The sequence below is a fragment of the Rhinolophus sinicus genome, linkage group LG13 (genome assembly GCF_036562045.2).
Source record: "Rhinolophus sinicus isolate RSC01 linkage group LG13, ASM3656204v1, whole genome shotgun sequence".
Classification (NCBI taxonomy): Eukaryota; Metazoa; Chordata; class Mammalia; order Chiroptera; family Rhinolophidae; genus Rhinolophus; species Rhinolophus sinicus.
The window spans coordinates 8,021,574-8,044,240 of NC_133762.1; the positions used below are offsets into that span (position 1 = coordinate 8,021,574).

The 22,667-nt window shown below is 43.2% G+C and overlaps 1 protein-coding gene across 5 annotated transcripts in view; it reads right to left on the reverse strand.

Moving 5' to 3' along the window:
* MCTP2 (multiple C2 and transmembrane domain containing 2) overlaps nucleotides 1–22,667 on the reverse strand; it is a 394,026-nt gene that overhangs the window by 108,127 nt on the left and 263,232 nt on the right. For all 5 annotated transcript variants that reach the window (XM_074317382.1, XM_019726683.2, XM_074317383.1 and 2 more), the window contains 4 exons: nucleotides 18,049–18,111; nucleotides 16,713–16,821; nucleotides 1,340–1,482; nucleotides 463–539 (listed from right to left, as the gene is read on the reverse strand). In XM_074317382.1, coding sequence (XP_074173483.1) covers nucleotides 463–539; nucleotides 1,340–1,482; nucleotides 16,713–16,821; nucleotides 18,049–18,111 — 392 coding nt within the window. The remainder of the gene's footprint in view (nucleotides 1–462; nucleotides 540–1,339; nucleotides 1,483–16,712; nucleotides 16,822–18,048; nucleotides 18,112–22,667) is intronic.

Genomic DNA, 22,667 nt, shown 5'->3' on the forward strand with positions numbered 1-22,667 from the left:
TTATCGTAAAAGCCTCTCAGCTCTGAATAAGGGTTACACACAAGTTTAAAAAGCACCAATTCAAGGAAAATAAACCTACCATCTTCATAAAGGGTAGAGAAATTGCTTGGCACTGCCTAATACAATGATTAGTTAACTGATTCTTCTCCCCTACGCCCCAAATGAAATTTAAACACTTGTTTTAATTTTAAATTAGGTAGGTTAATGAACCTGAATATTAACAAATGGAAGTGCAAAATTCAATACACATTTTATAATACATTATGGAGGATTTAATATCTGATTAGTACATTTGGGAGCTAGAAAAATAAAACTCATAGAAAAACTTACATTTTAAAAACACACTTATTTGGATTTTTTTTTTTTTTTTTTGGTCATTTGGTCTAAATAAATGCCATTTAACATTATCTTGAGTTCCCCCTAAAATTCATTAACAACAGTTAGAAGGTAAAAATACAATACCTGTTAAGTTCAAGATCACTGAGAATGATAAATGCAGAGCCCATGAAATCAGATGTAGTTAAATCTCGATCATATACCTTCAAAGAGGGAGGAGGGCAGGAACACACATTAATACGATGGTAAACCAACAGTTTATCACATGATTAATAAAGGTACTAGGCTGGGGATTTTGCATTCAGTCCTCTATATATTAACATAATTTGCACAGTACAGTTAAAGAGGAATTTAGCCAAAGCCGATGGAGGGAACAAAATTATTCCAACTTGCCCCACTTGGCCTGTCACAGCCAAAACAACAGCAGAAAAAATACCTCTAAGGCAGGATTCACATGCATTAAAATGTTATGCACAATGGCCCGCTCTCTATAGTTTAAATGGTCTCTCATTAAAATTTGGTATTTTCCACAGTGAGCAGGTCTGCCAATTAAATAGAAATTTGCTAAATATTCTATAACAATCCCATCCTGCACTCAATTCATGCAGTTTTCACCCAGATGTTAGAGCAATTGATGCTTACAACCGGTAACTTAAAGCTCTATTAAGTATAAAGATATTCCTAATGAGAAAGACTTCAGTACTTGCAGCTACTGCACTAGCAGTAATAATTCTTCCACATTTGGTAAGTTTAAATACAATCAATAAAGATACTATTGTCACTCTGATTTTCTGTAGAATGCTTATCATCAGTGTGGAAAAAAAAAAATGTACAGTTTCCACAAAGGGTACAAAGAGTCCTTTCCATACTAATATGTGTAAACAGGTGCTTAAGAAAAAATAAAAGAATTAATTTGGGGAGGTTCACTTCTAAGAGGGCAAAGATGCCGAGACAGAAACGCTTTTTTAATAAAAGAGCAGGTGTGAAAACCATCTGTCATTACCTTTACACGTAGCTTTTGATCAAGGCTTTGTATTGGCAATACAACTATTTCATCCCAAACCGGGTTCAAGTTCTTATATATGACTTTACTTTTGTACAGAGTCTTTCCATTCAGCTTAAATTTCACGTAGGGATCACTTGTGCCTTAAAAGAGAAAAGAGAGCAAGACAGGTTTTTTTCAAATATACGTGAAAGCCTAGGCTCTCCATTAAGTCAAAATGCTGTCCACACTTTCCAAGCTCAAAGCATTTCACTGCGTACACCCAGAACAAATCTCTCCCTGTGCAGAGATGGTAGGACCCAGAAGTGGAAAGGAGAGAGAAATGAAATAATTTGGGGCAAATTCTTTTGTTGCCTTTGACGGTAGAATATAAATGGGCTCCTTGAGCTTTTTCTGTTTTGTTTCATTGTGGGTATGTCATCACTACACTACCCACAAAACAGTCAAGAAATAAAACCCACTGGCACCAGCCAAGGATGTCAGGAGTCCTGGGGAGAAGCCCCCGCCCTTTAAGAATAGCAGTGAGTCAGTGAAAAGGGAAAGACACCGGTTTTTTTCGAACGTTTGGCCAGATGGCTGACTCAACAGAATCCTGTACTTCAGAATATAATCATAATAAATAAATCAATCTCTGGAACCATTGGCTCAAAAGATGGGGTGAGGGGACAAGACTGGAACTGGCGGGGAGGGCGTAGAGATTAAATGGACAAAGTTGCCATTCTTTGCTGCCTCTCGCACCTGCAGTAAAGCAGAGAACATTGTTTCACCCCGGCCAGCTGAATGCTGCATCAGCCAGGCCCTCAGCTGGCCTGGGGTGACACCCCTGACCTGTAGCTCCTCCCAGGGAGCTTTGAAACGGATGCCAAAAGAAATGAATAATGTCCCTCCAGCCATGATGTCCCGAGCAGAAAAAAGGGCTGATGACGGGTCCTCCTCCACACTTTTCAGATCAATGGAGGGGGAAAAAAAAATGCCTGCAAGTATAATACATGGATTATGCATTGTGCATGTGTGTTACATACATGCAAGTGTGCCATCATACGTGGGACACGTAACAACTGGGACACACTTGTTCATGAATACCCAGTGAGTGATGAATAAAAAAAGCGCAAAGGAATAAATAATCAACGAGGGAATAAATGAAGGCCAGCCGATAATGCTACAAGGAAAGAAAATGATCATGTTATAATTAATTGGGAAACACAGAACTATGAATAAATGCACAAAGACCAATAGTCTGTTTTGGTCACTGATTTGCCTCAGAGCCTTGGACAGTACCCAACATGGGCTCCTGTACCTGTAGTGACTTAAATTCCTGATATTAAAGTCAAGCCAATAGAGTCTAAGAATATTAGGTCAAAAATTAATTAGGCTACTCCATCACAGATATTTACCAAATTGTTAATACCCATCACTACATCAACCTTTTATTTTTTTTCAGCCCCCTTTTATGTTTCTAGTTAGCTGCAGAACTAAAAACTACTGAAAATGAAAGCAATACACTTCCCAGCGATTTTAACGGAAAGTCACTAGGGAAGAAGATAATATGCGTTACAGAGTCTTAATTGATGAACCAAGATACAAGTTTGAGAAGTTAGTCTTTCAGTATCACAAGGCTATACTAACTTTAAAACGAAGAACTTAAACTACAAATGCACACATATATATGCATGCATTCAAGTCTCTCATTTTAAGTTTGGCAACACAGGGACAGTAGCCCAGCAGTCTTATTTTAATCTTGCACACACACACACACACACACACACACACACACACACACATGCACGCACCCCATGTTAGGTGATGGTTCTGAGTGGGAGAGTACAAAATGAATACATTCACAGACATTCCGTGGAATGGTCACTAGTGAATGAGGAATCTGCCCATCACCCCCCTTTTATAGTATGAGAGAAAACCTCTGGCAAGTCAGACTTTAACAATCATTCTGATACATACATACATATATATATATAAAGTGGAGGGAAAACTATAATAAAAAGAGCCCTTTAATTAAATGAAATTGCCACTCTGGGATCAGGGTTTCATGCTTGTCAGCGCACTCTCAAAATAAACATCTCAAAACTAGGCCTCAGTGGTGTCACTTTCTCACAGGCAAAGCATACTGGGTAATCCCCAGGCATCTTGACAGCTACATAATGTTCAAACTGTTTCACGGGTGAATGGCGGCAGTTGCGTGAAAGAAAATATTAATGTCTGGAATTAATAGAAAAAGGGACCGGGGTTTACAAAGCCAAACAAGGAAAGAGGGTGTCAAGTTAGTGTGGCGTTAATTGTTAGGGAAAATTTGAGAAAGCAGGGGAGCACAGTGTGGTTTTTCTCCCCGAGCCTAAGTGCCTCACTGTCAGAGATATGACATCTCAACTAGGCAGGTTCTGAAAAGGGGTCGGCTGCTCAGAAACGCAACTCCCAGATTATACACATGACGAGATGACGACACCTGAATGGGTGGACTTTAACCTTTTTTTACTGGGAGCTGCATGAACAATGAGGCTGCTCAGAATAGAGGGGTAGGGTGGGGCTCCGGGAGGAGAATCAAGCTAGCCTCCCCCAACCCCCCACTGGTGTCTCCAGGCTGGGGCTGCCTCCATCCTGGGGTGCCACCAATTCTGCCATGTGGACCTCATGGAGTGACACAATCTCAAACTTAGAATATCCAGGCGTTAAGCAGCCGCGGCCCGAATTTCCTGCTCCGCCCCACACGCACTGTGGTCCTATGTATGCTGAGAGAGACTAACAGCCATTTATCGGTCCTCCAAAAATGCTGCACCAGTCTACACGCCTGACAACCTGTGTGACAGTCTTGATTTCTGCTCCTGCTCGGTGACACCATGGACTGTCAAGTCTCCCCTGACTCGTACCTGTCGGGTCTGCTCACAGGCCACCGACTTGTACAAGTGACATCAGCGCTTGGCTCAGGGATAGGCACTGTGGCAGAGGGGTGGGGGGGCGGGGAGGTTACAAAGGAAGATTAACCTCAGACTCTTGTATTCTGCACATGATGAACAGTAGGCTTACTGTAAATATAACACAGGAGGTAAGTGTCCAAATAGAACTGAACTTGGGAGAGACGCAGGGTCACAGGCCGGGGAGATTCGTAAGCTGGGGTTAGCAGTGGAGGCTGAAATAAAGATGGGAGTTGAAACGTGGGTGGATCTGATCCTGCAGAGAAGCATGGAGGTCATTTCAGCAGGAGGCACAGGCATGGGAAGGGTGGGAGGGGAAGGAGATCAAAGCAATTCGATTTGTACAGTGCCAAGCAAGCATCTCAATGTATTCCGAAATGAAGGGGAAAGATATAATGAGAAGTAGAGTTTCAAAGGCAGGTTTGAGTCAGAGACCAAAGTGCCCTAAAAATAACAAAATGAGTTTAGTTTTTGTTCTGTAAGAAAAACAGGGTGCTTCTGGTTTTTCCTATTCTCTTTTTAATATTATAACAAATGTTAAGTCGTGCACCCAACTCTGAAAGGTATGGAATAAAAAGTAAAGCCTCTACCCTTATACTTTTCCTCATCCCCCGTCCTGTAATGTACCAGTTTCTTGGGTATTTTGCAGGGAAAAAAAAATACAAGAATTGTTCCTAACTCAAATTTAATCATATTATATACCCTGAACTTCATGCTTTCACAATTAAGGTACCTTGGCGTTCTGTTCATATCAGCAATACAGATTCACCAGTTTGGGAGTTGTTGTTTTTTAAATCAATTGCAGAAATTATCATTGTGTTGTTGTGTCTTATGTAACTAGTAACCAAACAATGGACATTTACATCATTTCCAATTTTTTTTACTACTACAAACAATACCACAATAAGTATCCACGTATGACTATTTTGGGGTTTATAAGTGATTACGTTCAAAAGAAATTTTTAACACCAGAACTGCTGGGCAAATTAGCATGTGCCTTTTCTGGTTCAGACAGACATAGTCAAATTGTTCTTCCAAAATCTGCCAAATTTACACTCCCATCCACTCATTGTCATGTTAGAAAAAGTAGAACGTCAAGATGCACTAAAAAAAGAAAAAGAAAGGAGCAAAGGAAGGGATGGAGGGATGAAGGGAGGGAGGGAGAAAATTACCACCATTTATTAACATAAATCTAGAAAAGCTTAATACGTGTACATGTGTACTTCACACACACACACACAAACACACATACTTTTCACAGAAAGCCTTCCTATTGTGTATTTTACCTGCTTTCTTCAGCTAATAACACATCGGTCTCCTTCCATGCTCATAAACACAAGTCATTTATGAGTATATTTGCGCACATACAGAGAGCCAAAAAAAATGTATATACATTTTAAGAAATGAAAAAACTGTATTAAAATTGTAATACCCAATATATACCAATGACAAAAGATGAATACAAGTCATATGTATACCTCTTTTTACCACCTTGATATATATATATATATATATATATATATATATATATATATATATATGAAAACTTACTACATAACATATAAAAACTAATATTATGCATTTGAACTAAAAATCCACTACACTGAACACAAAAGCAGCATTTGCAGGCAACACCTACTTATTTGCCATCAACAAAGCTCATGCGCCAAGTTAGAAACGTTAACGATTACAGTCTCTCCAAAAGGAAGGTCATCTTAGGCTAGGAAAGTTTTCTAATTAAATGCATTTCTCAGAATAGCTGTCTGTTCATGAAAAGGAAATATCTCCATATTTTTATCCTAAGTTCATATTTTGTAATATCTGATCCCTGTTATCAGGAGATCTTAAGAGTTTGGATTGAACAATTATTTACCACGTCAACAATTATTTACCACATCGTTAGGGAAACGGACCTACATATAGATGAATTCATCCTGCATGAACAGTATTTGGAAATATATGAAAGGTATACATTTGACTTTTTTCTTCTCTGTCTTAAGAGTAGTGAGGGGCTATTTATTCTATGTATACACATACATTCAGAAAAGCTTCAATATATACACATACTTTGAATCGTTGCTTTTTGCCAGGAAGAGAACTAAATCTGAGCTGTTTTTATATGGGATCCGCAAGTACAGATTTTTTTTTGGAGGCTGGCTAAAATGCAAGAGCCAGTTCCGATTTCCAGGGGAAAAAAGCTAGTGGAGATTTTTAAACGGCTGCTGCTGCCCTCTAGCAGGTAAGCTGAGATTTCCAGATCCAGGGGTTCCCAGGTGCTGGCTGCTTTCTTCACTGACCTCTTCTGAAACCACAATGGGCATTCTGGAAATCCAGAGTGTGTGGTTGGTTCCTCAGTCACATGGGAAAGAAGAAACCCCGTTTTTCTGGGAAGAGCAAAATCTGTATGACTTAAGAGGACAGCAGGGTCAAGTCTAGCAGGATTGCAAGCCAGGTTTCACCCAATGGAATTAAATAAAGGGGACACTGCATCCCCTGGTTCACCCTGGCCCGTTCTTCTGCAGATGGTGGCTCCGTGCTTCTGGGAGCTGGTCTTGTGTTACCACCTGCAGGAGTTTATTACCCCCAAACCATCAACGGGACTTCCTCTCCGTGTTTTGCCACGTGGGAAATCCAGGTTAAACTAGCTGGGAACTTTCCTCTGGAGTAAGACCGGCCTCCATCCTCTAAGGTAGCCAGCTCCGTCACGTGACAGCTCCAAGCGATTTACCAAAATCCAATTTCTGAAAGAAGGGGAAACTCCTGACCTACTTGCTCTGGAGTCAGTCATGACTGATGGACGAGTCAATCGATGATCGATTTTACCAAAATTTATTTATTTTCACTATGGTATTTATAGAGTTTTACCAAAACGTGTTTAAATAGTTATAAAGTCTGTAGGAATAAATAATGGGACACAAAGGAGCTTTGGGGAGTGAGGTCCTCTTGGGATCTCCATATTCCGCCCCCAGCCTGGGCAGGACCTCCCTAAACGTCCGTCAGCCCACCCCACTCCAGCCCACCCCAGACTTCTCAACCTTCCCCTACTCTCAGCCCTCTTCCCACATTGTCTCCCCTAATAGTGTCTTCTCTTTCTCTCTCCTTCGTCATCCCCTTTCTAGGCTCTGCAGCCCCGTCTCTTGTATCTTTTTTTGGCCTGAGACAAATGAAGTATTATTTAAAATGCGGTTTTTCTTTTGTCTTCACAACCAATTCACTAATATGATCCAGAGACCCTTCAAAGCTGTATTGAACAGTTCTGATGCAATAATTTGCTAAATAAAGACATAGCTGTAACTTTATAAATAGATGAAAGAAAAACACGGTCAACATATTGATAAATCCGGTGACTGCCTTATTGAACAAATTGGTTTTGGGGGAAGTGGTCATGAAGAGGTGCCTACACCTCACTTGTGATCACATCAAAAGCAGACAGAGGTGTGAAATTCTGTGTAGACACATCAGGCATGCTTGTGCCTAGAACACCGAAAACGGAGGGACGCAGGGAAAGTTAGAAGACAGCATAACAGCATAGAAAAAAGGAGAGGGGATGTAGCAACATGAAGAGACTAGAAAGGGTTGGGGGGTGGGGAAGGAATAAATAAGACAAGACTAGGCCAGATAGTCAATGAATTCAGCACCCTGCCTCAAATTCAGCCTGTTGTCAATATTTGGGGTGTGACGACACGATTGGACTCACTGCTGAGGCTGTGGCTGAATCACAATTAAGCAACACGTAAATCACGGACACGTGGAAATACAGGGATACACCTCTGTGCACATCACCCTCTGTGTAAGACACGCACACACCCTTAAGCAGAACACACCGTATCAACATCACACACAGTGAAACAAAGTACAAAGAACCACTTGGAACAAGCCACCCCATTATATTGGTTCAAAAATGAATAGCTAATGTAACCACCTGCCAGACAGAAGTCCCTCCCACTCACCCAAGTGGAAGACATGCTCCATTAGATTCAAGTCAGTAATCTATAGTTGGGTTTGAAGCCATTTGCTACCTGCAGGAGACACAGGAAACAGGCCAGTTTGGCTCCAGAGTCCTCCATAGGAATCGGGACAAATCCCACTGAAAGAAGAGGTAACGGACTCTTTAAAGTCAAAGAACCTGAGGACCTTCTAATCAACCCACGCAAGTGCAGAGTCCCAGAGCAAAACCGAACCCCAAAAACCTCCAGAGGAAAGAGCTCGGTGGTGGGAACACATCAAAGGCTATGAAGACTCACATCAAAGTGAGAAAGGAATAAACAGAAACAGGTTTCAAAACCCAGCTCCCCTTGCTTGCTGTGGGGCCTTGGCCTGAGCTCAGAACTCAATGAGAGGAGGGGTGGGGGGGCCAACCACTACCTATGCTCTCAGATGTGTTTCTGTTGCTCCCACACAGGATGCAAGGATCTCACGGCATCTGGTGTTCAGAGTGGGCATTCCGATGCAAAGCAAATCCCAATTTTAGCAAAATAAAAAGTGCCCACTGTGACATTTCCAATACACTAAAACTGCGGTGCAGTGCTTGGCACCTGAGCAAAACTACACATCTGTAGGAATCAAAGAGAAATCCGAGAAGCAGACCCTACTACGTGCTGCACTGTAACACACGATTCAAATCATTAGGGAAAAGAAAATTTAGTCCTGGTTAATTAAATAGCCATTTGGCAAAAAATGAAACTACGTTCTTACTCTGGGCCAGAAATCAAAATAAACTGGAGACAGATCAAAGAGATAAATGAAAAATGCAAAACCAGACAGAAAAGAGAATAAATATAGGTTAATGTGTATCTCTCTCAAGAGAAAAAAAAGGGAGGGGGGCTTTCTAGGTACAAAAAAAAAAGGAAGTAACTCTCTAGAACAGGATTGTAAGGCTTAAAAAGATTTTTGCAACAAAAACTTTAGCAACAAAATTAAAAGGCGCATGACAAATTTGAAGGACACATGTGAACATATCCAAGAAACAGAAGAATGAGCAAGAACAATGGTTGAAATAAGCTATGCACAGAAGAGAAGCAAACATCTCATAACCAAACGTGTCTCAGGAAGCAAGTTTATCAATACAAACTGAAAGAAAAAACCCAAGATGATCCTTTTCTCTATCAAACTAACAGAGACAATCTATACACAGTGTAGGTGAGAAATGGAAAGTGGACCATTTATACGCTACTGGTGGGTGAGTGAAACAGAGAGATCCTTCTCAAAAGTGCACTGACAATTCTGTAATGAGAATCCTGAAATGCTCAGATCGCGGGACAAAAAACATCTGCAAATAACTAAAAAGAAAGTATACACACAGATTTAGGCCCAAGAACGTTGGCTGCGGCATTAGTGCTAATAATAAAAATATTGAACGGACTGAAACCGGAACATTGATTAAATGAAGAATGATATACTATTAGGCTTTTAATTTCTTCTCAAAATAAATCTTTTATAATATGGAAAAAAAATATGTGTGGTGAAAGCCAGCCAGTAATCAAGCAATTTAAAGTCAGATGCTATTTTATTTTACAGAGAAAAATCGATCTTTTAAAACTCAGATCTGTACAGTATGTTCAGTAAAAACATCCAGGAAGCAGTGACTAAGTAGGATGTCTTCATCCATACCAGGTTTTCCAAGTCAGTTGCTGTGAAATCTGAGGGGCATTTTCTGAGTCAAATTTAAGAGGAGGAAAATAGAATCATCAATCCAGAAGAGAGTCCCTCTTCAAATAATGAACCTTTAAAAGCTAGTCTGTCCCTCCTTTTTCATTTCTGCTGTTGCACAGACAGACGTTAAGAACTGGTCTCAGAAAACACCCTCATTCACCACCACCCATTGCCCCCATTGTGGGGGGTGCAGGGGGGAAAAATCTATCTGAAAAAAGGGAAAAGGAAAAGATATGCAAAAGATGGAACAAGTTATCAAGAAACTGAGAAGAAAGGACATTAAAACACTGGCAGAAATACCACGAGGCAGTCATTCCCCCTCCCAGGGGGAAAATGGAAAAATGAAACCCAAACAAGAATAACTCTAGCCAGACACGGCAGTAATAATAGCTAATAAGAGGGAGAGAATGCTACCGGGCTGGGCCAGGCTCAGCAGGGGCGCCCTGCAGGCCGAGGGGTGAGTCTCTCAGTACACACCTGTCGGGACGCTATAGGGCTGCTCCCTCGTGCACAACACAGAATTGCAGAAACAGCCCATGTGACCCTCGATTACAGCGGTGCAAACAAGAAAGGGAGATCGTTACTTTACAGGTAATACACCTGACAAGCTCAGGGGGCCACACGGCAGGCCTGAGAAGCTCGGTGCCCAAAAGTGACCACACAGGATGCTGCGATCATACACGCCAAACTGGGCAGGCCATGGCAGGCAGTCACATCCTGGGACCGTCACTTCCTTAGCAAACATCAGTGTTTACCCTAAGCGAGCCCTGCCACTGCTTGTATGCACCTAGCACAATGTACCTTTGAAATGTCAGTGAGTTTCTTTTCTGGACCCCTCGCTGGAAGGCACGGACCGCTGACACCAGAACACAAAGCCCTCATTGTCATCTCGTGCCCTGAACACCATCTCCGTGTGCTGTATATGTTGATTATTAACTGTCCTGTGCCCACCCATGTAAAAGAAGCCCCTTCACGTTGCCTTTTCTGCAGCCCTAGCGATTCCCCTGTTGCTTTCTCCCACCTCCTTAATCTCCCACCAATGGAATTCATGCAACTTCCTTCCTTTTGCACCTTTGGGTCTAAATGCATAAAAGGAACTGCAAAACCCCCATTCTCCAGAGCATTTTCTCAATCCGTTGAGATTTTGCTTCCGGGCAGGTCCTCAAAATTTTGGCTCAAATTAACGTCTATAAAACTTTTCTAATAGATTTGGGCGTTCTTTCATCCAAAGCTGCATGGAGAAGACTATGTTTCCCTCTAGGTCTAACACAAGAGTATCTTTTCTGTTTGAAAAAGAAATGTGTAATCATAAAAAAATAAAATAAAATCATAAAAAATGTGCCTGTTAAATAACAAAAGGAAAACAGATCTGGAATGAGAGGTACCTGACAATTGAACACTTTGGTAGCAGTCAGTCATTTGCTAAACAACCTATTAGATGGCAGACATTTCACCCTAGTGGGAGACTTTTAAATCCTTCTGTCTAAACCATTCTTTCCAAATAGGAGGACTTCTTACTGTGAATGCATCCCTCCTGCAATGTGCAAATGAAGCTGTCACTGACTTGGAAACAAAGGGCCACTATCGACCTGTGCTGGGAATGGAGAGAGCGAGCAGTTTGCTAGAAGAATAAGTCCTGAATTTTCATCTCGGAAAACTCATATCCAAAAGAAGAACCATCAACCCCTCAACCTTCCCACCTACAGCCGAAGTGATTTTTATGGCCCTCCTATAATGTTACCCTGAACGTCTTCAAAGAGCCTCCCCTTTTGCAATACTGCCAAGTGGCCACCAGAGGGCATGAGGAACGCAGGCTTCCACGAGTCCACAGCAGGGAACCAAGGAAAAACACTGGGTTTTAAGGCAAGGGCTCTTGTTTTCCAGAAATTCATGCTCTGGGATTTAAGAGGAGCTGAGCATTTTTCCCGGGACACGAGGCCTGCCATGTCACAAAGAGGTGCTCACGCCAGGCCTAGAAAACAGGGCGGCTGGCATGAGCACCACCAGATCTAAGACACACAGATCTAATCTCTTTGGCCACATTCCCTTCCCTGGGAAACTGAGCCAGGGTTCAACTGCGTCTACGGGCAAGCCAATCGGGAAGCAAATGGACTTAAGACCGATTGGCCGTATGCTAGTCCTTCTGCTTTACCAAGGTCAAGAGGTATGGTGACCCCCCTGCCCCCACCCTGCCAAGAGTTGCTAGACAGTGGCAGACTGAGAGCTGAAAGCAGGCATGTGTCTGTCTTGCTTGGTCAAAAACAATCCAACTTGTAAAGCTTCCAACATGTGAAGAAAAAAAAAAAGGGAATAGGGGAATACAAAGGAGCAAAAGTTAGGATGAGGAAAAAGGAGTAGAAGGACAGAGCAAAGGACAGTAAGATGACAGTAAAGGAAGCAGCCTTACAGAGACAGAGACTCAGGCAGTACCTGGGACAGAGAACAGAGGGGCGAGAGGGCTATTATTTTCCTCCTGGAGACCCCTCACGAAGGTGAGCTCAAGGCAATGCCGGAACATTTTACAGCATTCGGGAAAGGTTCCTTATTGGGTCACCAGAGCCACCCAAGTGACACTAGCATCACCTGAGAACTGGTTAGACACGCACATTCTCGGGCCCCACCCTAGACCTCCTGAATCAGTGGCTCTAGGCGTGGGCAGTGTGCATTTTCACCTCCAGCATGCTCCGAGGCTCACTCCAGTTTGAGAATTCTCGGTCCAAAGCCCTGTGTTGGATACAATTCAGAGGCTGGGTTTGGTTCCAAGGAAAACAGGGCTGTATTGATAAGTAACGTGAGTCCCAGGCCCAGGGGACAGGACTGGGAGCCTACGTGCCAATAATTACAACTCCTGCCTCCATCAGTCAACAGTGGGCATTGGAAAACACCCTGGTCACTAACTTAATACTAGTGAAAAGCAAGCAGCAAAGAACACGGTCACAGTACAGGAAAGCACGCCATGCCCCAAAGTATAGAAAAAGAACTTGCTGGGAGGGGAGATTTTCTTCATGGATAATGGTTAATGTTCACGATAAATAAAAAAAGACCAATGGGAGCCATCGCTGCTGGTTCTAAAAGAAACGGGCTGGGACAGCACCGTGGACAAGCTCAACTCCTCATCAGGTATTTATACGTGGATTACATTAGGTTTACACAAGAGAAAGCCACATTGTGACACTGTCACATGCTTTAACTCTGATGAAACTATGCAGAGTGAGGTGACAATGGCTGGGATTAGGGCACAGACTAGGGTCTCTCCCGTGGCCCTAAAACAATGAAATGGAACAATAAACATAAACCCCACTGTTTCCATCATTTTCTGACGCGTGCACTAGCTTCTTACCATCTACTAGGTTGACGGACCACCTACTAAGCATCTGCTATACGGGTATCGGTATGCAGCGGGGTAGCCAGAAAATTCGCATCCATAACTGGGAAAGAAGCAGAAAGCATGGGGGACACTGAAAAGGGGGCAGCTGGCCCTACAAGACGTCCAGGGCCTGTGCACCTCCCCAAAGTTACATACTACTGGAAAGATCCCAAAAATTTAAAGCAGGACATGTTTTCTAAAGGTTTGGAGCACTATTTTTTTTTCTAGTAAAGTTCAATGCATTCTCTATGGATCGCACCTCAAATCTCCAGATAAGTTGTCACAAAACAAGCTCGATAATAATCATTACTTCATGGAAGCACCGCGAGACACTACAAGTTTGGAGCAAGACTCAGGATATTTGTGGGAGGGAACTTTACGCTGGCTTATGACCATGTCCCTTACATGTCATGTCAGGTACAAAATGCAAGCTGCCCTGAATTGTCCAGACTAGCATGAGAGAGGTAGCTATTAAAAATGCATGCATTTCTGCTAGTGTGCAATGAGAGAACACGAGAAGTTGCACAATTGACAGGAAGAAACTATGATTTTGATAGAAAAACACTATTTACCAACAAGTAGAAAATGGAATTTTTTCATTATTTGAAAATCTTGAGAAAATACAAAAAAAAAAAATATGGATGGAGAGAGAGGAGAGAGAGAGAGAGGATTTTTTTTTAAGTGGGACAATTTTATATAGCCCTAAAAGATGGAAGTCAATGAGATCAGATTAATGGGAGAATCCATGAGCCGTAGAGAGTTAGCAAAAAAGGTATCAGGAAGAGGTGGGGTGGAAGGATGGAAGGGTCTGTGGCAGGTGGACCAGAGATGCTCAAAGCTTGGAGGCAGCGGACATGGGATGCAGAAGGCGGTCTGAGCAACTGTCAGGGTGACTGGTTGGAGTAACGTACATAGAGCAGGGGATGGGGCAGCACTGCCCCCCACTTGCTGCCAGGCAATGACCAGCAAAGGCACTGGACTGCAGGCAGGCACCGTGAGTGTGGGCAGGAAGCCAGAGAGGTGAGAACCAGGAGCCGGTGATACGGGGAGGAGTGGGAAGGAGGCAGCCTGAACTACTGGTTCACCCTGTCCAGCTGTGTGTCCCAACCCTCCTCATTCTCAGCGAAGGCAAGACACAAATAGCACCCATAGATGGCAGAACAGGGACACCCAAATGAAAACACGAGCAGTAGACACAACCTGATACCCAAGGACTAAAGAGCCAAACAGGAGATTTTAAGTGCACAGCAGGTCCTCCAGTAACTTTGTTTCCTTCAGCATTGTCTTGTGTAACACTGTTTCCTTCAAATTGGTTTCGTTCAACATTGTTTCATTACAACATTGATACGGTGCAGTTAGGGACATAAGTCTTGTTTAAACCAATGAGCCCGTGGTAAAATTGGTTTCATTATATATCGTTTCACTTAACATTGCAGAACCTACAGGCGACACTAAGTAAGGACTTACTGTATACTTAATGCTCTCAAAACATGAGATGGCAACGTCTCATGACACATAAATAAACTGTTATAAAAATGGAAATGAATGGCAATTCGATAGATGAACAGAATAGCACAATTATAACTGACAAGAAAATAAGCTGGAAGTGGGAGCTGAGGAATTTTTCATGAAAGGAAGCAGTCGTGGGAAGAATGAGAAAAGAAAACCAGGACATACAGACAGATGAGAGGGTCTAGAAAGCCCTTCCTTCATCCGGCAGGGGTTCCAAAACAGAGCTGAGGAGAAGCAACAGGACAGAGCACCCAAGACCAGCAGAAAGACACGAAATTCTTTAAAAGAGAAAAGTCCCACCTACTAATACACAAAATAAATGAAAAGAGATAACCAAGGAAAAAAACAGATATATTTGCCTATAATGAAATGTCAACCCTGGGAAGGACTAAAGAGGCCATAAAAATGACGGGTAAATAACAGACTGGGAGAAAAATATTTGCAACGTGTAACAAACAAATGTTACTGTTGAAAAATGATAAAGAATTATAACCAGTTAGAAGGAAAACCTCAGTTGAAAACTGGGCAAAGGATAGAGATAGAAAGTCACAGAAGGGGAAACACAAGGGACCAGATTCATCAGCATAATCCACGAAGTACAAATTAAAAGAAAGGGAGTGGACACCTGTCTGAGGAGTGTCAAAAGCTAGGAAGAGTGACACAAGTAAATATTCAGTGGCAACAAGGAGGGGGACACATTTACAGACTGCAAGAGAGGGCATGCTGTACATTTTAGTGGGGAATTTGCCAGGATCTCTAAATTCTAAAAATAAGTATCCCCTGAACCCTATTCTTGCATTTCTCTGTTTTGTCCTCGCTGCTAACAACAGCTAACTCCATTAAGTGCTAAAAGTCAGGCGTTCTTCTTTTTTCTGTAAGTTACTACTTTCAATACTCCTCCTAGCCTATAGGGTAGGTCAATATGACTATCCTTCTTTCATGGATGAGGACCCTAAGTCACAGAGAGGTCAAGGAGAGTTTTTAAATCACACAGCACTAAAGGGGGAAGGTAAGACGTGAGCCCAGGCAGTCTGGCTCCACTGTCTGCTCTTAAAAACATGCTATTTTGATCTAAAATATAATCTTCTCTGGGCATGGAGTCATACACGGGCTGGTCATTTAGATGTCATACAGCATCATTTAGATGGCTGAGAAAATATGGAAAGCAGCTTTCATCAGTAGAGAAACAGATAAAGAACACACCGTACTATGGAATATTATGTAGTGTGTAAAAGGAAGAAGAAACATGTACATAGAAAAGCATGGTCTACACCTGAAACTAATAAAAAAAATGTTTAAAAAAAAGAAAAGATGTGAAAATGAAATTTGAAAAAGAAAAAGAAAAGCATGGTCAATCTTGAGAACATTATGGCATCATTTTCATGTTTAAAAATGTGTACATATGCAAATTCATAGAAACATGTGGAAAAGGTGACTAAGTCAATCATATAGGTAACAGATTTATCCTGAGGGAGTCCACTGGGATCTTGGGGCAGGAAGGTGGGGTTCAGAGGGCATTTCCATCTACGTGTATGTTTGATGACTTTACACTAAGAATGTCTTCACCTCTTTCTCATGGGTAATTAGAGTAGGATGAAGGGCCCATTTGCCTGAGCAGCACTGTAAGCCGGGCATAAAGCGGCCTCTGCCATCTCAGTTCATTTCAAACAACCGTCTGTGATGATGATGGTTATTACCATCATTAATATTCATTTAGTAACAGTAAAGGACAGTAAGCGTCAGGATGTTTACATAACTTGCTGCAAATGACTTGATTCCTGGAGAGGCACAGATTTGAGTTCTGGTCTGTGCAAACCACGCTGAGGCTGCATGACAACACTGTTATAACATTGTTACGAGGGCAGAGGAGAGAGAGGTTTCCCGGCTACAGTGTAGCAGAGCCGGCCCGGAGCCTTACCACAGCGATCTCGGATGACCAGATTCCGGCCTTCCTTCAGGTGGATGGTGAGCAGGTAGGCGAAAGGGCTGGGGAGGTTGCCCAAGCCATCAGCGGCTTCCCCGAGAGTCTGCACAGATGGAGAAGTTAAGTTAAGTCAGCTGGACAGTTCAGAAACGCTTCTACATTTAAGGAAGAAAAAAACAGTCCCGGTCACTGCAATGGCTAATCTTCAGGTGTCACCTCACGTTCACGCTCATGACTTGGTTACACTGCTTGGTTTAAATACTGCTCTTCATATTTCTCCCCAGTTGGGGGTCGGGGTGGGGGGTGGCGGTCTCCCAGATGTCAGAGGCAATTGTGACATCTTTGCGATGTGAAATTTCCAAGAAGAATTAGATACGTGGTAGGCCACCATCGGCTACTCCCTGCTGAGCATCATCCACGACGGCAGGTGTTTTACTCAGTCACTCATGATGGAGCACAGAGAAAGAGCAGACAGAAGGGCAGCTGTGAGGCCAGCTCCCACCAATACAGGCCCACACGTCCAGGCTCAGAGGTAAAATGTCTCCCTCTTCTTCTCCCTACTTCTCCCCAACCCCCATCAACGCTGTACACCACCTCCACGTGTAATAAAATCCTGTCAGTACGTAAGCACTCAGCTGACAGCCTACTGACCCCATGTCCATGGGACACGTGGTCCTCCTCTCCGTCTATACGGACATCCTTGGTCTCTGCCCGGGGCTCCCCCGTCTTTCACATGGTTTTCTCTCGTTCCCTGGGCCCCCACTATTGTGTCTCCTACACTTACTCTCAGTCTCGCCTCCCCCAACATAGTTCCCTCCCCCCTCCAGGAAAGCATCAACTCCTACGGGCCATAATGTCCGATTCCAGTCTGTTTTTGAATATTTACTAAATGACTCCAACTAATGTTTTGAATGAGGGTTTCGCACAACTTCAATTGTCTGTCTTGCCAAAGAGAAAGGACAGGTGAAAATAATTTATGGGTCACCTCTTTGACATTCAATGAATCGATCCTGTGGCTACATCACCTACAGTCTTCTTTTGAAAGTTTCCCACCCATGTTTCAAAGCCCTTCAGAAGGACTTTGTTTCCTGTACCATCTCACTCGATTTCATAACTGCTCTGTATTTTTAGAAGAATCTATCCCAGGCTGACAAATCAATAGACACTGAATGAATCTTTTCCAGCTACAATTTGCAAGGCCTGTCTTTGGAGGTGGAGACAGTGGACTTTAGAAATAAACGACACAAAGAAATACAGATCGGAACATTCAATGAGAAATATTTATAGTATGGACTTTAGTGTTTATTTGTTTTAAAGGAACGTCACTCACGGATTGTTCTTCAAAATGCTGGGATGTCATAGAAGCACTGAGGTCCCCACTTCCACACAGCTTCTGCAAATAAAAAGAAAACAAATAAACTAATCACCCTGCTTTTTTTTTTTAAAAAAAAAAAAAAGCAAAAGAACTTCAACCCACAAGACTCTCCTTTATGAGGCTTTTCTCTTTGGGAATCTTCCATGTACATGCTCCTGTTTCAGGTGTGTCTTCCCGCCTGTGTGGCAAGTCTTGGCAATTAAAAGGGCGAATCACTAGAGTCCATCTAGCTGTGGCCTCTGTCATCTTACTCATCGATCAGAGAGTAGATAAGGCCCATTGTGCTCTCCTGCTGGGCCGCTCCGCCACCCCTAGTTCATCAAACGCTTAGCAGGGCCATCCTGCCAGGCCCCTCCCAGGGTGGGCGCACCTGCCTCCCCAGCCACCGAAGGAAGATGGCAGCTCAGGAATCGGAGAACCAAGCGTGCGAGGTAGATAGGAAACACTTCAAAATGGGATCTGACAGACTTCCTCAAACCGGACCTTCGTGGGTCTGACAACTGTTCAACCACCAGCCGAAGCATAGGAAATGCAATATCCTGAACAAATGACCTCAGAATAGGAAGTGGCTATGTTTCCTCATTCAAATATTCCTCAGCTGCTCAGGAAGTGATTCCACGGGGTTGGTTAGGAAACAGTAGACATCTCCACTGTATTGGGTTCAATTGCACAAATTTGGGGTGCTTTTTAAGAGGAGCTCTGGGAGGTAGTGAAGGTTTCTGGGCTGGATGGAAGGATGGTTCTCTGCAGGGAAGGCAGGAGTAGAATGGACATGATCAAATGGCCTCCCAGCCTTTTGGTTATGTTCTGGTTTGTCTCTCGCATTAGCCAGTCCTGATTTCTTGAAAAACAATGGATTTCTCCCTCCAAAGAAGGCTGCATAACTCCAAAGGAATGGGTAAATTTGGAGACATGAATTAGGCCAACAGAGATTGCTTCGATGCCCATAAACCATTGAGGATAGAAGTGGGGGGCCAGAGGTGCCATTGGTCATTGGTCCTTCCCACCCACGGTGACAGTCAAGGAGGTCCCGTCACAATTCAGAGATCCTGCCTGGATGGCAGGCTGCTTTCCAAGTCTCTCTCTCTCTCTCTCTCTCTCTCTCTCTCTCTCTCTCTCTCTCTCTCTCTCTCTCTCTCTCTCTCTCTCTCTCTCTCTCTCTCACACACACACACACACACACACACACACACACACACGGGACTTCAGGAAGCAATAGAACCTCGGTTCCGAGCAGAAGGCAATTCCTCAGCCCCCAAGAGGACCAATGAAAGGCTGCAAACAAGCATGGGCTCTCAGGTCTGCCTCCTCGGCATACAGTGAGTGACACACGAGAAATGCTGCCACAGACGGAAGTGCGCCCTGATCACATGTCAGCTTGGAGCCTCCCAAGTGTTCGCCAGGAAGCATGGAGGCCCTACGGTCCCTCACGTCTTCCTTTCCCTCCACGAGCCTCAGGTCTAACGTCCCTTGGCTATGAATACCTTCTGTTCAATTCAGATCAACTCACGCAGGGTCGTAAGGGATTTCAGACACTTCGACCTTCCCCTAAGGGCCACAGCACTTCAGAAACCACAGCCCCTGGCGTGGACGTACCACTCGTGGTCCATGAGGAAAAGATCCCTCACGCTCAGCAGACAAACAGACTCAGCAGACAAACAGACGAGGTAGCAGGGCCTTTGCTAAACGGCACCCCCACCCCCATGCTTGGCTTCTCCGGTTTGTGAAAAGACACCCACGTGAGTTGGACAGGACTTGGGAAAACCGCTTTATGAGGACGATCAGAACCTTATTCACCTCTCCCAATTTCCAAACAGTTCTCTGCATGCCTTTTACCCCACACACTAGTACCTCCTGGAAGCTTAGCAATTCCTCTTCTGCCTGATTTTCAAAATCGAAAAAGACCCCCCGCGACTTCACGTCCTGCGCCACCAGTAACCTCTGCTGCCTGATCCTCTGAAGCCCGACCATCTCACCTCAGTGTCTTTGGTTTTATTCAACGAACCAATGCTCAACTTAAACCCAATCCCATGTGAAGGCAGTTCCGCAAAACTACCGGTGCTGGGATCAGAATTTCCGTTTCAAGTGCATGGTTATTAGCTAAGGATCGAGGTGGTGGGGCCTCTTCCGCTATCAAATTGAAGATGCTGAAAGAGTATCACCCCTCAGACTCCCTGTACTTAATGAAAATGTGAATTCAGTGGCAAGATTCGTCCACATAACCCCCATCGCTTACGTGCCATCCAAAAACGAACGCAGAGCTTTTATTCAAATGGGCGCTAAGCCTTCCACGTACAACAACATGGAAATTAAATGTGAGGAACGACATTAATTCAACATTATGGCTGGTTTTACTCGCAGGAAAGTCACAGAAGTTACAGCTATGGTTCCCACGGCCACCGTAACTGTCACACACCATATATACACACCAAAGAGAAGTGGTCACCATAAAGAAGAGCAGAAATACTCCACAGGCACAGGAGGACCGGGTTACAGCTGCGGGGGGACAGTAACTTTGAATGGTCCCCTGTAACCAGCAAAGAGCCCAAGGTATTATTCGCTGCGTAAAACCTGCATCGCTTTCACCTTCTTTGTAAACCTAGTAGTAACTGTATCTGTGAGTTTTCATTAAAAATGGCACAATGAATATTTTCCCATCAGGAATCCCTGCTATCCTCCTATCATGAGAATTTTTCTTCATGTGCTCAATAAGTATAATCAATCACTCTGGGTTTTTTACATTTCTTCCAGAAAAAAAAAAAAAAAAAACACAGTAAAATTGACTTTTTTTCGTGCGTGTATAGTGCTGTGACTTTTCACACGTTTACATTTGTCTCACCACCATCAGTCATGACACAGACCAATTGTCAGCCCCCTCCCCAAATTCCTTCATGCTATCCCACTGTGGTCAAATCGTCCTGCCATCCCTAACCCATGCGACCACTCATCTGTTTTCACATATAGTTTCTTCTTTTCCAGAACGTCATACAGATTCACACAGAATACGAATCTTTAACACCGGCATCTTTCACTCAGCATAATGCCTTGAAATCCACGCAAGTTGTTGTCTGGATGAAGAGCCCATCCCTTTTTTATTCCTGAGTAGTATTCCATTGTGTGGATGTACCATCATTTGTTTATCCATTAGGCCTTGGTTTAAACAATTTCAAACCACTTGTTTCCAAGGACATACTCAGGAAAAGACAAGTATTCTGAACGTCATCAATGCTAAAAAGGGCTAATATGACCAACTGTCCCGTTACATACAAACATGAAAAAATACAGCATTAACATCTTGGCAGGAAAACTAGTAGAGGTTAGTCACCCCTCACACAGCTCTCACCACTGCCTTCCAGAGAAGTGGGTTTCGGGTGTGGGTTTAAAGGTGGTGCGTTCACACAGGCATTTATACTCTACCTTGCTAAATTGCAATTGATGGAAAGGTAATACAGGTGACCTTTGAACAATGCAGAGGTTAGGAGTGGTGGCTCCCCCAATGCAGTTGAAAATCCACATATAATTTTTGGCTCTCCCCAAATTTAACTATACCAGCTGCCCCTCAGTACCCACAGGGGAGTGATTCCAGGACCCCTTGTGGATACCAAAATCCATGGAAGCTCAAGACCCTACATAAAAGGCATATATCAATGCATACCTTTGCCCCCCCGCCCACATCCACAAGCTCCTAACTGCACATCAAAAACAGTACAGATATTTATTTAAAAAGATTCTTGTATAGGTGGACCCCACACAGTTCAGTAACTTGTTGTTCAAGGATCCACTGTACATGCTTTGTGTTTTCTTTAGATTAGAACACCCTACCTGAAACAATGCAAATTTACTAAAATTCAGCAGGATAGGGGGAGGTATTAGCATGGATGGGCTGATTATTTAAAAAAGAAAATCTCCTCTGGTCACCAAGGATTTTAAGAGCAAGACTGTGACGTGCAAAAACAACATTTTCCTCTTGTATACATTAAGTGTGATCTTGTACAAATACAACCTCCCCTGTGGCTGAAGGACCTTACCATGAAGTGCACACAGGAAGGCAAATTATAAACAATCTAAGCCATCACGGGCGGTTTACACTTCAGTGGAAAAAGATATTAACCCACATCCAGGAAAGCTAAATGAGAGTAAAATGTTGGCTGAGAAGATCACTTAGTCTTTGAAAAATACTCCATTAAAGTATGTGAGTATAGCAAACCATGTGTGTGTGTGTGCATGTGTGTGTGTGTGTGTGTGTGTGTGTATTACACATTTACTTAATTATTTAACTCACATCTAGGTTACTGAAAACATGAATACTTTGTGTCAGAAATTCAAATACCTACAGGGCAACGGGAGCAACAAAACTAACAAAGGGACTCAGACACCGAAGACAGACCATCCCGCAATGCCTGGACACAGCCATAGAATCGAAACAAGCCAAATGACAATTCAAGGTCGAGATTGGAATGCTTGCTCAGAAAAAGTCAGGTCTAACAGATAGATGGCTGAGAATGCTCATAGTCAATTTCTACACAACTTTCCAGGAGGTTAGTCACCATACAATCAAGATATACATATTTTGT